Source organism: Alexandromys fortis, unplaced genomic scaffold (assembly GCF_014885135.2).
Source record: "Alexandromys fortis isolate MF-2015 unplaced genomic scaffold, M_Fortis_MF-2015_v1.1 scaffold_151, whole genome shotgun sequence".
Lineage (NCBI taxonomy): Eukaryota > Metazoa > Chordata > Mammalia > Rodentia > Cricetidae > Alexandromys > Alexandromys fortis.
This window is the reverse complement of record NW_026068043.1, coordinates 3,453,771-3,468,112: the sequence shown is the minus strand read 5'-3', so window position 1 is coordinate 3,468,112 and position 14,342 is coordinate 3,453,771. Positions and strand designations below refer to the sequence as shown.

Genomic DNA, 14,342 nt, shown 5'->3' with positions numbered 1-14,342 from the left:
ACACACACACACACACACTCACTCACGACTGTTCCCAGCTTTGTATGGGATGCTGAGGATCTGAACTCAAGCCCTTAACGCTTGCCGGGCTAAGGGCATTACCTACTGAGCAACCTTAAATTTCAATCCTAAATACACAAAGACATTACCAACAGGGGTTGGGGTGTTTTGTTTCGTATGTTTTTTTTGCCAGGTGTATATTGGCAGGACTTAACACTTTTTCATTCAAAATTAAAACAGCCGAAAGAAAGAAAAGAATGTGGGTTGGGCAGTCTGCACAAAAATACTGAGACATTTCTTCTTTGAAGATAGATTTTTTTTTTTTTAAGGAAAGGGTTAGTTAGTATGGAGACAACAATGGTTAATAACATTAATAATTCCCTGGGAAACCAAACGCAAAGCAGAGCTTCCTGGTGCCGCTGTCTGAAGTCAGATTAGTCAAAGCAACAACCACAAAGTTGTACTGATCGTCTGTGGGCCCCAGGGTTTTGAGTTTGGATGGCACTTGAGAAAAAAAGAGGATGAGGTAATGTACACATGACTTACTAGAAGTAAATGAAAAGGGAGGGGGGAAAAAAACAAACAAACAAAAACCAAAAGAACCTATGGGTGATTGGATGGGCTTGGTGACTCAAAAGCAAACATGGCAGATACATGCTGTGTGTGTGTCTGGCTCCAAGCTCCAACTGGCTGTCTGTAGGAAGATGTGTATACGTGGACACGCTAACGTTCCAGGGGCTTTGGGTGGCTTGTATGTGGTCACTGCGTCTGAGACAGGCACCTTGCACTACGTTCTAGTGACAGCTGACGGTCACCATCTGCTGGGTACCATAGAGTGCGGGGAGGGCCGCTCGGGATCGACTGGCGAGGACCTGGGGAGCTACAGTGGTCACAAGCACAAGGCTGGGGCAAGGGAGAGGGGGAGGCGGCTGGTTCTGACTGGAGCGTGGCACAGGGCTGCACAGGGCGGTTTCTTTCCGTACCTTTCCTTGTCATCTTTACTAACGGAGGAGTCTCGTTTATCTACATCTCTATCTCTGTCATGGGCTGCAGCGGACGCACTGCGCTCCAACTCCCCTGGCTTCAGCCAGGGCGGAGGGGTCGGGAACGACGGAGGCGTTCGGTGCAGCCGGTTCCAGGGCTCGTGAGGATTGCTAAAGTTCTGCACACTGGGGCTATCCTTGTGGCCGAACACTGAGTTGGGTGCTGAAATGGTGAAGTGGAGAACAAAAAAGGTTTCAGAGAAATCTCGATAGAAACCTGCCGGAGTGAAGGTACTTACCAAAAACTTTAACAGCATTCAGAGTTAAAATGAATACATGTTATTGGCAGCTGGAAAAGGAAAGGAGATTAACACACTCATTAGAGGAACACTCGTCCTACACTGCAGAGGCAGCTCACAGCTTTTTTTTTTTTTTAAATTCAATGAAGAGGAGAAAGTGAGAAGGGACGGAGCGGGTGTGTGCAGATGCCCCGTCGGACACAGGTAGGCATGCAAAGTTCCAGGCATGCAGAAAAGTGCACTATGACCACACGGCAGATGAACAGGCCAGCTCAGCAGCATCCACCGGCCCTCTGCCTACCACAGCCTGCCAAATGCTACTCCTTCCAGCATTAGTTACAACGGCCACCCGAAAAGACCAAGCAGGACCACGTCCTGGACAATGTGTGCTGGGTTTCTGTTGCTTGCTTGCCTCCTTCCTTCCTTCCTTCCTTCCTTCCTTCCTTCCTTCCTTCCTTCCTTCCTTCCTTCCTCCCTCCCTCCCTCCCTCCCTTCCTTTCTTTCTGAGACAAGGTCTTATGGATCCCTGCATGGCCTCAGACTCCCTAAGTAGCTAAGGATGGACCCAGTGCCTCCATCTTCCCAGGAGCTGGGACTGCAGGCTTGTGTCATTTCCCTGTCTATGTACTCCTGGGCACGGAGGACTTTCTGCATGCCAGGCAAGTGCTCTACCCCCTGAGTCACATCACTAGGCCCGTTATTCTCCACTGTACTTTTCTTCCTCTTTTCAGCTGGAGCGAAGGTAAATGTCTTGTAGTGACTGAACACACCACCACTAATGACACACAGAGCCTGGGTCAGCAGCGTGCTCTGCTTACAACACGGCTTGTGTACTTCAACCAGCTTCACTCTGACCCCTGTGTTTGGAATGTTCTAACCCATCGTTGCTTTAGACAAACCCTCTTGGGAAAGCACACACACACATTTATGTTTACTTCACGTGCATGGGTGTTTGCCTCCACGTATACATGTATTCCATGTGTGTGCCTGATGGCCAGCCTGTCGAGGCCAGGAGAAGGCGCCAGATGCCTTGGCAATGGAGCTACAGTGGTTAGGAGTTGTCAGGTGGGTGCTGAGAACCAAGTCTGGGTCCCCTGGAAGAGCAGCAAGTACTCTTTCCAACTGAGCTACATCTTTCCATCTCCAGACGACACTATCCTTTCATGGGACCTTTGTTTTCATTTCAACAGGGTCCTGCTACGCAGCTCTGGCAGGCCTGGAACTCTCTCGATAGCGGCCTCACATTCAGAGAGATCCCCCTGCCTCCGCCTCCGGAGGGCTGGGATTAAAGGCGTGCGCCGCCACACCTGTCCCTTCCCTCTGTTTCTATATGGCTTTAGGTGGTGCCAGGAAAAGGAGCTCCAGGCCTTGCCCATGCTAGACAAGCTCTCATCACTGAGCCGCGCCCCTAGGTTTTAGGCAAGTGCTCTATCACTGACCCATATACTCAGCTTAAATTAGTTTTCCTGAAGGCCTCCCTTCGTCTCCAAAGGTCTAAAAAACCAATATGGGTCAGAGAAATTGTGCAAGGGAGACAGAAAAATCGAGAGGTACTCACTAACTGAAGGGTTTCCAAGTCCACCGAAGGCATTGCCGCCGACTGCGGCGAGGCCCGTGAATGTAGACGGCCGGTTAAAAGGCTCTGTGAATGAGATGGAGAAGGAAGAGAGGGTGGTCAGGGACATGTCAGTGAGGAACACAGGTGTTCCAGGAGCTGGGAACACGACAGACTCTCCCGCTGGACTGTGTAAACGCATTCCATTCCTGTGCTTGAGTGTAGTCCCAAGGGGGTCATTTTCCAGGGTGCCATCCTTTCTGATTTCACCCTTGCACTTGGGATGACACCGGGCAAACTCAGGAGCCGGCATCCTCAGCTGCCTTCCTGTCCACAAAAGGCTTCTGTCTCTGAGTGAGTCTCTTTTCTCCTCTCATGGCTTTAGACATGGTCTCACTGAACTCAGGCTGCCTTCAGACTTGATGTTAGTCAAGGCTAGACTTGAGCTGATTCTCCTGCCTCGTTTCTATCTGCTGAGATTACATGCATGAACAAAAAGGAGACGATGCCAGGCTGGAGAGAGGGCTCCATGGTTAAGAGCGCCACTGCTCTTCCAGAGGACCTGGAGTGTGACTCCCAGCACCCACAGGGCAGCTCACAACTGTCAACTCCAGTTCCAGGGAACCTGATACCCACTTTTGGCCTCCAAGGGCAATGCAGACACACACACAGGCATTCATGAAGGCAAAACACCCATACAGGTAAAATACAAGTAATAAAAGCTGGGTGGTGGTAGTGTATGCCTTAAATCTCAACATTCGGGAGGCAGAGGAAGACAAATCTCTGTTGAGTTTTAAGGCTAGCCTGATCTACATAGTGAGTTCCAAGATAGCCAGAGTTATAGAGACCTTGCGTCAGAATTCCAAATAATAATAATAATATAATTCTCCTATATATTCCCCACCAGGGACTGCACACTTCCTGGATATGTTAAACAGAAGGCACAGGAAGCATGCCTCTCCTAAGACGAGACCTGTTAATAAATTGTGAAAAACCAAAAGCAAAAAGCACAGCTCTTCAGTGCAGCTCTCTTACAACGCTTGCCACATCTGTCCTTCTAGAAGAACCCTTAAGTGTCCTACCTCTACAGGTAGGGTGAGTCTACCCTAAACACACATGATCTGAGATGCCAAGGACTACTTCCCTGTTTCAAGTCCCTTGTGATGGTTAATACCTACTGTCAACTTAACTAGATTTAGACTCACCTAGGGGGACACCCTCTGGGTACAGATGTGGAGTGTCTAGATTAGGTTGAGGTGGGCCAGCCCACCCTTCCCTTAGTGTGTATGGTCCTAGCCCACTGGGTGGGTCCTGAACTGAGTAAAAAGGAGACAGTGAGCTGAGCACCAGCATCCATCTCTCTCTGCTCCCTGACTGCACAGCGGCTGCTACCCCACCCCACCCCGGGGCTGAAGATCCCAGGGTCCCTCCTCAGAAGGCTTAGAGGGTGCCATGGCTAGGCTGCCGGGAGGATTGCTCCGTCTTTCTGACTCACCTAGGTGAGCGGCAGGGTTGAGAAAGTTACTGTGATGAGGTGGTGGCCCAAAAGGGGTCCCGGTAGGATGTGTAGCACCTGCAAAGCCAAGCAGAGCAACACCAGAGTTTAGAAAAAGCCCGTGCTAGAGGGACCAAAGAAAAGAAGTTGAAGTCAAGCTCCATTGCATCCACAGCTCCTGCAGATTCAACTTGGTAACAGACTATATTCTTGTTGGGGTCAAGAGAAGTCGCCCCTCCCGTCTTTCCCACTTAGCTTTTGTCAACTGGACACCAAGCTGGAGTCATCTTCGAAGAGGGACCTTTCTTTGAGAAAATGCCCCCATCAAATTGGCCTGTGAGTGAGCAAGGCTGTGGGGCATCTTCTCCACTCATGACTGACGTGGGCAGTGCCACCCCTGTGCTGGTGGTCCAGGGTGATATAAGAGAAGCTAATGTGAGCCTATAGAGCAAGTCAGTAACTAATCATCCTCCATGTCCTCTGCTTCAGTTCCTGCCACCAGGTTCGAGCTCTGACTTCTCTTCATGATGGAAATAAAATCCCCCCCCCCCTTTTATTTGAGTTGCTTTTGGTCATGGTGTTTTATCACAGCAAAAGAAAGCAAACTAAGATGGCTAGCCACCGTAAGCACAGTCATTTACTGATTTACTGTGTGAATGTGTACATACATGCGTGCAAATATGTGCACGTGGTGCCCAGCGGTTGATGGGGAGTGTCTTCCTCAGTCATCCTGTACCTTATTTTGGGGGGCAGCGCCTATCGATGACCCTGGAAACTCTTACTAATCCTGCTACTCTGGTTTACCAGTCAGCTCCAGAGAACCTCATGGTTCCACCTCCTCAGCACACTGCCATGACTAGCTATATGGGTTCAGACCCTCGTGCTCGCAGTAAGCACTTCCCTGACAGAACCACTGTTCCCGCAAGTATCTCTTTATGAAGTTGATGGCACCAGCATTAGGCCTGGCTAGTGGGATCGGGCCACATCCAAAGCACAGGCACCTTCTGTAACCAAGTTTGTCTGCAGGGATACAGGCTTGTGAGTTTGTCCCTGCAGGGCTTCATAGGCGCCTCTAAAGTAGAGTAGCAGGCCCAGGGCTTGCTTCTTCAGCACACCAGGGATGAGTTTTTCACTTCATGAGTGGTCCTGAAGCTGCAGACAGTGCTGCCAAGTCCATTCGCATTACTGAGGGATGTGTAGGTTCTTAGCACCCAGGCTTTCGCACCACCAAACCTTCTGCTGGGAGCTAACACTCAATGACGGGAGGCTAAGGCTTCTGATGCCTCTTAATTTCCAGGGCCAGAAAAGACACTTTATTCCAGGTTGAATCCCCAAATCCTCAGTGTGGCTCAGCTGGTAGGATGCTTGTCTAGCGTGCAGAAAGCCCCGGACTCCATCCCCAGCACTGCATAGATTGGGTATGGCAGAACAGGCCAGCCACATCAGCACTCAAGAGGTAGAGGAAGGAGGATCAGGAGTTCAAGGTTATCTTCAGTTATATTTGGAGTTCAAGGTCAGCCTAAGCTATTAGACGTGTGTACATATGTAGCACCACGTGCCTGGTTCATACCTAGGCTGGAAGGTGTTAGATTCCCTGGAAGAGAAGTTGCAGACAGTTTGGAGCCACCACGAGAGTGCTGGGAATCAAACCTGGGTCCTCTGCCATAGTTGCAACTGTCCTTAACTGCTGAGGCATCTCTCCAGCCCCTCAGTTTATATTTCTTTAAAACACACCAGATCCCTTTTCTGCAGGAAGCTGGGAAAGGAGGGGAGGAGAGAACAGAAGTGTGAGTGTGTGTGTGTGTGTGTGTGTGTGTGTGTGTGTGTGTGTGTGAATTATGGAAGAACGGTATTTCTCAAAGCTTCAAATGTTAAAGCCGGCTCAGAAGGCAGCCCTAAGGGGGCTGGGAAAGCAGCCCTTGCTATCTTGCTTCACCAAGGGCATCTGTCCTCACACTTGTATGACAAACACTTTACACTTAGCCATCTCTCCAGCCCTTGATTTCTCTTCTGCATCACCGGTCCCTGGAGACAGCAAGGGACGTGGGGGCCTGGGCTTGCAGAGTAAGGCTCAGCACATAAGGACAAATGCTAGAATCCCAGGATCTGAAGGTACCTAAGGGGTTATCTATCCACAAGTACTAAGAGTAAAAACCAACTTCTGCACAAAGTGAACATATTCCACAGCCTTCATTAGTCACCACTAGTGTTGCCGGCCAAATAAAATCTGGGCCACATACTGCGTAGAACATGCTAGTTAATGTTCTGACAAAGACCCAGGTCCCTGGGGATGCCCACATTTCCAGGATTATTGAAGCAAAAGAAGCCAATTCATCCATTTGGCTGCAATGAAGTCTGGGGAGAAATCTCTCTATTTCTCTCCCGAAATTGCTCTCCATGTATCCGTGTCTCAGAGTTTGGTGCCATGGTAACAGAGCCTTCAAATACATTCCCCAGGCAGAACCCACAGGAGGAAAACCCGAGACCCTGGCAATTCCATCCATCCCCACTGGTGATTTATTTGCCTTGACCACAGGGCTACTGCACTGATGTCCGGACTTCTCTCTTGTTCAGTGCAAGAGTCAATGGGTCTACCAAACACGAATCTTGAATCAGAGCCCAGGAAGGCAGTAGGCAGGATGGATGCAGAGCATGTTCCCCTCGGGTCAGAAATGGTGGACTCCTTCACCGTTTTTGTTCCTAGGGATACATTCAGATTCATACCGCGAGCAGACGGAAGCCATACTGCTTGTTACTACAGCTAATGGGGCGCCGCTACTCTCAGCTATTTACTGAGCTTTGCGGCGGGGATGGAGAGCTAAAAGCTGCTTTAAGAAACACTGAGTGGGCTGGAGATGTGGCTCATGGTTAGGGAAAGTGCTTGCCCGGAATGCACGAAGACCTGGCTTCGATCACTGGCACTCCATGAACTAGGTGTGGTGGCACATGGGTTGTGGTTCCGGTCCTCGGTAAGTGGAGACAGGAGGACCAAAAGTTCAAGGCCAGCTTAGGCTACACCAGCTTAGGCTACCTGCCTCAAAAGAGAGGATTGGGGGGGGGGAGGAAAAGGAAATAAAAGAGGAAAGAAGGCAAGCCATGTGTTGTGGGCACATACTCCCAGTACTCCAGAGGCAGAGGCAGGCAGATCTCCGAGTTCGAGTCCAGCCTCGTCTACAGAGTGAGTTCCTGGACAGTCAGGGCTACACCAAGAAATCCATCTCAAACCAAAAAGATTAAACAGTAGCCCAGTGTGATAGAACTGTCATCTCAGTACTCAGGAGGCTGAAGCAGAGCCTACGTTCAGAGTCAACTTGCTCTACACAGTGAGTTCCAGACTCACCAGGTTGGCTCAAAAGAGGAAAGAAAACACTGAGTCATTAAGGACACTTGGTACCAACAGGACCCGTAGTGCTTGGTTATTTGTGTGTGTGTGTGTGTGTGTGTGTAGGTGCCCATACTTCGGCTCATGTGCACAGGTCAAAGGACAACTTCCAAGAGTTAACTCTCTCATGTGGGCTCCAGGGAATCAAACTGAGGACAGAGAGATTGTGAGTAAGTGCGCTTACTCACTGAGCCGCATTCCCAGTTCTATTATGGTTATTTAGTTTCAACTGCCCCTGCCACCACCTAGAACGACCTGCTGAGAGAATTTCAACATTACCTAGATCACCTTGACCTGTGGGTATGTCTGGAGGGACTGTCTTCATTATTCATTGACCTGGCCCACTGTGGGCAACCCCATTCCCTAAGCAGGGTCCTGAGCTTTGAGAGTAAGCAGCTTGGATGTGTTTATTCTCTCTTCGCTCTTGACGGCTGATGTAACATGAATAATTGCTTTGAGATTTTGCCCTGACATCTCTTCAGTGATGGACTGTCGCCTGGAAGTGTAAGCCAAACAAACCCTTTCCTTCCTCGAGTTGCTTTTTTGGTAGAGGTTATCTGTTATATCGACAGAAATGAAATCATATTACCCAAATATTCCATAGGGCTACCACATTTGACCTATATGTACCGTAAGTGGAAAGGGGCAGTCCTCTGACACCCTCTGCCCTCCTCCCCAGCCTGACCTTCTGCATTGCGGAGACACGGGGAGTGTGCATTCTCAGAGGTGAAGTGAGTTGCGTTGTGAATGAACAGGTCATGAGTCTCATGGACAGAGCACTCTGAATCCTACAGGTAATTCCTCCACCATCAAAGTCAACCAAGCAATGGCAGTACGTTCTGCAGGAGACCAGGCAGCCAGGACCAAGTGGAGTGAGTTTCTTTCTGCCCTTACAGGGCAGTTACCTTTGTGTTGTTTGCTTGCTTTATTTATAAAAAGTATTTTTTTGAGACAGAGGTTTGTGTAGCCCAGGGTGGCTTTGAACTCACTATGTACCGAGGATAACCTTGAACTCCTGATTACCTGTCTCAGTCTCCTAAGCTTGGGGATCATAGGTGTGCGCCACCATGCCCAATTTATGTCGTGCTGCAGACGGAACCCAGGGCTGAGTGGCTATCTTCACAAATGCTCTATCAACTGAGCTATATCCCAACCCTGTTTGTTTGTTTTGAGGAACCGTGGCCCAGGCTGTGCTGAAGTTTACCACGTAGCCCAGACTTGCTTTGAATTATTAGTGTTTCTGCTGCTGTTGCTTCCCCAGTGCGGGCATGATACACCTAAGCCGCCACCACACACACACACACACACACACACACACACACACACACACACGGAGCTAACCTAACTTAACTGCGCACCTTCATCCTCAGACCCTCAAAAGGCAGTGTGATGGCCACAGTGAGGAAACACCCACTAACTATTCTGTAGGCCACAAACACACGAGGTTAGTTAGGATTCATTTCTCTTCTAATCTGCCCTGGTAAGCTTGCTGATCTTTTCCAGTAGTTTTGCACGTGCCTCTGATTATCTCTTGGTCCATACGGAATAAAAGGTATGGGCACCGATGATGCAGGGCCCATCTCCCTAGCCACGCGGAGCACTCTCTCACAAGCTGGTGTTACTTGTGCTCTCCAGCTATGAAGTCACTGGCGACACCGAGCCCAAACATCACTTTGAAGTGCCAGCTTTCCATGCCAACCCATCCCCTGAACTCACCAGCGGCAGAGAACAAAGTCGAAGGTCGCGCCAGATCATGGGGATGATGGATGGCCCCGAAGAGACTGGGGCCTGGAGGACGGCTCAGGAACTCAGGCTTCAGCCCGAAGTCCAGCTTGTGTGGGTCGGACTGCATCTGTTTCTAAAACAAGAGGGAGGAGAGATGTTGAAACCGGGGCAACAGCTAAGAGATATCGGTGAGTAGCCCAAGACTGGTCTGAGTGGGTCAGTGCTGTGAACCTTGGACGTGGACTCTGACTGCCAGGCTCAAGTGTCAGAACACTGCCTCAGATGCCAGGACACCAGCCCGGCCTTCCAGGAACTGGCAGTGGCTGCTACAAGGTAATGCCTGCTTCCTACACCAGAAATGTCTAATAGCAAAACTCGGACTCGGTCTTCGCCATGGTGCAGTTTGAGAGGCGCCACCAGTTTCTATTTATTCAAAAACTAGTACCACTCCGCACACAGGCCATTACTGTGTTGTAAAGGCCTAGTCTGCAAGTTCTTCCCCTACCTGTCCATCTCAGCGCCCAGACTAGCCTGTCCTAGAGCCCACTGTGTAACCAAGGACGACCATGAACTCCTTTTCCTCCTGCCTCCACCTTTCCAGGAGTACACCACCATGCGTTATACGGTGCTAGGGATGAAACCCAGGGCTTCCTGCATGGAAGACAAGCACTTTACAGCTCAGTCACACCCCTAGACCTGCGTCTTTTGTATATTCTGAAGCAGAGTGTCACGTATCCCAGGCTGCCCTCAAACTTGTGACATCCTTGAGGGTATCCTTAACCTCCTCATCCTTCTGCCTCCGGCTCCGGCTCCCCAGTGCTGAGATTACAGATGTGTACTGCCATGCCTGAGTGCGAACCCCACCCCCCAAGGATTTCTTTATTTGTTTTGTGTGTGTGTGTGTGTGTGTGTGTGTGTGTGTGTGAGAGAGAGAGAGAGAGAGAGAGAGAGAGAGAGAGAGAAAGGTGTGTGTGTGAATGTCAACAGAGTCCAGAAAAGGGCAAAAGACCCCCCCTGAAGTAGAGTTACAAGGGGCTGGAGTTGCAGGTGGTTGTGAGCCACCCAGATGGGTTCCTGGACGGAGACTCAGTTCCTCTGGAAGAACAGTGTAGTGTGCTGGTTAGTGGTTTGGGGCTGTTTTCTTTTTTTGTCTACTTGACAGAGGCTAGGGTCAATTTGAAAGAGTTAAGTTCAACTGAGAAGATGCCTCCATCAGGCTGGCCTGTGAACAAGTCTGTGGCACATTTTCTTGACTACTGATGGATGTGGGAGGGCCCAGCCACCGTGTGTGGTGCCACCCCGGACAAGTGGTCGCTCCTCCTTAGCCTCTGCCTGAGTTCCCACCTCCAGGTTCCTGCCATGACTTTCTTCAGTCATGGACTGGGACGCGGAAGGGTAACCCTTTCCTCCCCAAGTTGCTTTTCTGCGTGTGTAGCCACAGCCCTAGAAAGCAAACTAAGGCAAACAGCAAGTGTTCTTACTGGCTGACCCATTTACCCAGTCCTTCTCCCTGCAAGCTTTAAGATGACAGTCTTTTAAAGCTCATTTCATCAGGAATTCTGCAAGAACAGCCTGATGTACAAAATTAATTGCTGAATGGCTCTCTGTCATACTCTAACACATCACAACACATCCATCAAATCACTCTGACATATTCTAAAGAACACAGAGGCCGGGGAGAAATTCCGTGACTAAAGCACTAGGCAGGCAAAAATAAAGATCTGGGCTTGACCCCTGGGACGCACCTTAAAAAAAAAAAAAAAAAAAAAAGCCAAGTGTAGCAGTGCATGATTATAATCCCACTGGCTCGCTGGTCAGCCAGCCTAGCTTCGTATGTGAACTGCAGGCCAATGAGAGACTCTGCCTCAAAGGGCAAAGTGCATGGCTGCTGAGCATCTCAGGTTGACATCGGGCCTCACAAAAGTATACACACTTGTACATGTACACTGTACATGAACACTCATTACACACACACAAGGAGGGGTATGTTTGTAAGTAACAGGCATCATTTCCTTTCCAACATCCATCAACTACTAGAGGAGGAGGAGAAGTCAAACCAGACTGTGAGCTGGGCAGAGGCTCTGGTAGGTGAAGTGTTTCCTATTCATGGACTCACTCCGTCTTCTCCTGTGGCTAGCTGCTGGCTCCATCCCCTCAATGACTGCATCCTTAGCCTACCATCTTTTCCTTGGCCCTACCCGGTAGCCATCTGAATGGCAGGACATCCAATGTGCCCACCTTCCAGGGTTCTGACAGCCCTCTCCCTCAGTCAGCTTCCTGCCTCCCCAGAGTGACACTGTCTATCCCCAGGGCTAGCTGCACTTCCTGCTATCCTCCAACTCACACACTGCCTGGAGCTGCTTCTGTTTGGCTCTTGCCATCTCCTGGGCTCCTCTAATGATCTCGGCCATCTTGACCATACTATGTCCTACCTCAAACTCTCTTCTGTTTCAAGAACCCCCTGTTCCCTGCTGTGTAATGGAGGAAGTCTTTACAAAGGACAGGCACCTACATTAACACGGAGTGAAAAAATCACAGGCAAGGGAAGATAAGCCAACCCCCTTCCATCCCCATCAACCCCCTTGAAGTGAAACCTAGCCATAGACCTCTCTGAACACACAGAACCTTCACCAATGTGTGTGCATGTGTGTGCACGTGCCTACAGAGGACATAGGGCATTTTTAGGGATGGCTGACAGGCACTGCCCACCTTCTTTCAGAGACAGGGTCTACCAATGGCCTGGAGCTCACCAGGCGAGGCTGGCTGGTTAGGAAGCGCCAGAGGTCCATCTGTTTTCAGTTCCTAAGCTCTGGAACTGGGAATGTAACCCACCATGACCAGTTTTTTTGTGTGTGTGTTTCTGGAGGTTGAACTCAGGTTGCCAAGCTTGCAAGGTAAGCACTTTACTACCTGAGCCATGTCCCCAGCCTACTACTTTTTCCTTAAATGTATACGCCCACCCCCACACCCCACGGAGTGAGTCTCACTACTGAACACATACAACAACAAGAAGGTCAGTGCCCTGAGCTTCTCACAGCCTGTAGGCCCAAGGTCTCCACAAAGAATCCATGAGTGACTAAGAGAATGAATAAATGTATATTCAGGAGCAAGAGACAGAGAGAGGCAATTTCTGCACCAATCTCCAGTGAATGCCATAATGAAAGCCTCACGCTCAAGGAACAGCCAAACCCCAAAACCAAGCTTCCAATTCTCTGTCAATCTATAAAAATCTTCGCAACACCCTCCTTTCATTTAGTTGCCAAATTATTTAGTGCTAATACCGCATGGTAGACGGTGCGGGCTCATTAAGTGGGAATCAGGTCCGACAGGCAGAATGGGGGCTTGGGGATTAGAAAACGCTCGCTGGGAGGAGAAGATGAACTGAGTCATCCCGTGTTCGAGAGGTCTGGCTAATTGAATTGGGGTAATGAAAGTCAAGTCGGCAGGGGCACTTTCATGGAACAGAAGTTGCTGAGAGAGACCTCTCTGCCATCCTTCATCTCGCTAAACTCAGGGAGCTGCAAGGAAGACGAGGCTCACCTGCTGTTCCACTGTCCCTGCCGTGCAGAACCCGGAGTGAACTGAAGTCATCAGGCAAACCTAGTTAGCTTTTCACACTGCACCCATTTTCTCGCTGAGTTGAACTCCAAGGGCTCTAATTAGGCCTCGCCCGGCAATAAGGTAAGAGTGAGCAAGGCTCACTGATGGGGGGTGAGGGAGAGCAGGTGCCTGGGAAACGAAGAGACGCCTTCGTTCCTCAAAGAGGAGGCGGACATCTTCTTTTCATTATTTTTGTGTTGGTGCATTTCCACGCCACCGCGTGTGTGTGGGAGTCAGGGGATAATTTTCAGGAGTGAGTCAGTTCTCTCTTTCCATCATGCTGGTCTGGGAATCAAACTCAGGTGCTCGGAGTTGGAGTTGGCGGCCAGTGCCCTTACCTGCTGAGTCACCTCACCCTTTTTTCTTTTAATTGTTACATACACATCTACATATAAATGGGTAAATATAACCTGCTGAGTCCATTGGTATTGCGTATGCGTCCTCCCTCTCTACCTCTCCCCCCTCCCCCCTCCCCCTCCCTCTCCCTCTCCCTCTCCCTCTCCCTCTCTCTCTCTTAAGGAGCCTGGAGGACAACCTGGAGAAGCTGGTTCTCTCCTTCCATTATGTAAGTGCTGGGGAGCATCTCTACCCTTGCTGGATCCCTCTCGTTTTTGAAACAAGGCTCATCTACAGAGGGTACAGTAACTGGCCACAAGGTAGTCCTGGTGAGGACCTGGTATCCTCTAGCCTCCAGAAGGACTCATGCGATGGCTAGAAGAATAATTGTTCACGAGCGTTCATTATTATACGCACAGCCAATGAGCACCCGGGACCTTCGACTTCCTGCAGGGTAGAAATGATCACTTCTCCAAGTCCATAATATGTAAAAAATATCTTTTTAAATCTTCTGAAAATATTTTTTGATTTCTGTGTATTTGTGTTTGAGCATGTACACATGGGAATGCCCATGCAGGGTGCCATGGAGGCTGGAAGAGTGCATTGGACTCTCTGCAGCTCAAGTTACAGATGGTCGTGAGCTGCCTGATACGGGTACTGGGAACTGAACTTGGGTCCTTTGAATCCTCCACAAGAGCAGTCAGTATTCTTAACTGCTCAGTCATATCTCGAGCCTCCCAATTTCCTGTTAAAAACAAACCAACCAACAAACAAGAAACAAAAGAGATAGCTCAGCTGGTAAAGGCATCCACCGGCAAGCCTGGTAGCCCAAGCTTGATCCAAGACTCACATGGTAAAGAAAACTGACTCCTAAGATTTGTTCTGTAGTATTCAAACACACATACACACGTGTTCTCTCTCTCTCTCTCTCTCTCTCTCTCTCTCTCTCTCTCTCTCTCTCTCTCTC

At 49.7% G+C, this 14,342-nt stretch overlaps 1 protein-coding gene across 9 annotated transcripts in view; it reads right to left on the bottom strand.

Annotated features, from left to right (window-relative positions):
- Window positions 1–14,342, bottom strand: part of Auts2 (activator of transcription and developmental regulator AUTS2) — a 1,106,765-nt gene that overhangs the window by 4,676 nt on the left and 1,087,747 nt on the right. For all 9 annotated transcript variants that reach the window (XM_050166142.1, XM_050166146.1, XM_050166147.1 and 6 more), the window contains 4 exons: window positions 9,431–9,572; window positions 4,333–4,410; window positions 2,841–2,924; window positions 984–1,206 (listed from right to left, as the gene is read on the bottom strand). In XM_050166142.1, the coding sequence (XP_050022099.1) occupies window positions 984–1,206; window positions 2,841–2,924; window positions 4,333–4,410; window positions 9,431–9,572 (527 nt within the window). The remainder of the gene's footprint in view (window positions 1–983; window positions 1,207–2,840; window positions 2,925–4,332; window positions 4,411–9,430; window positions 9,573–14,342) is intronic.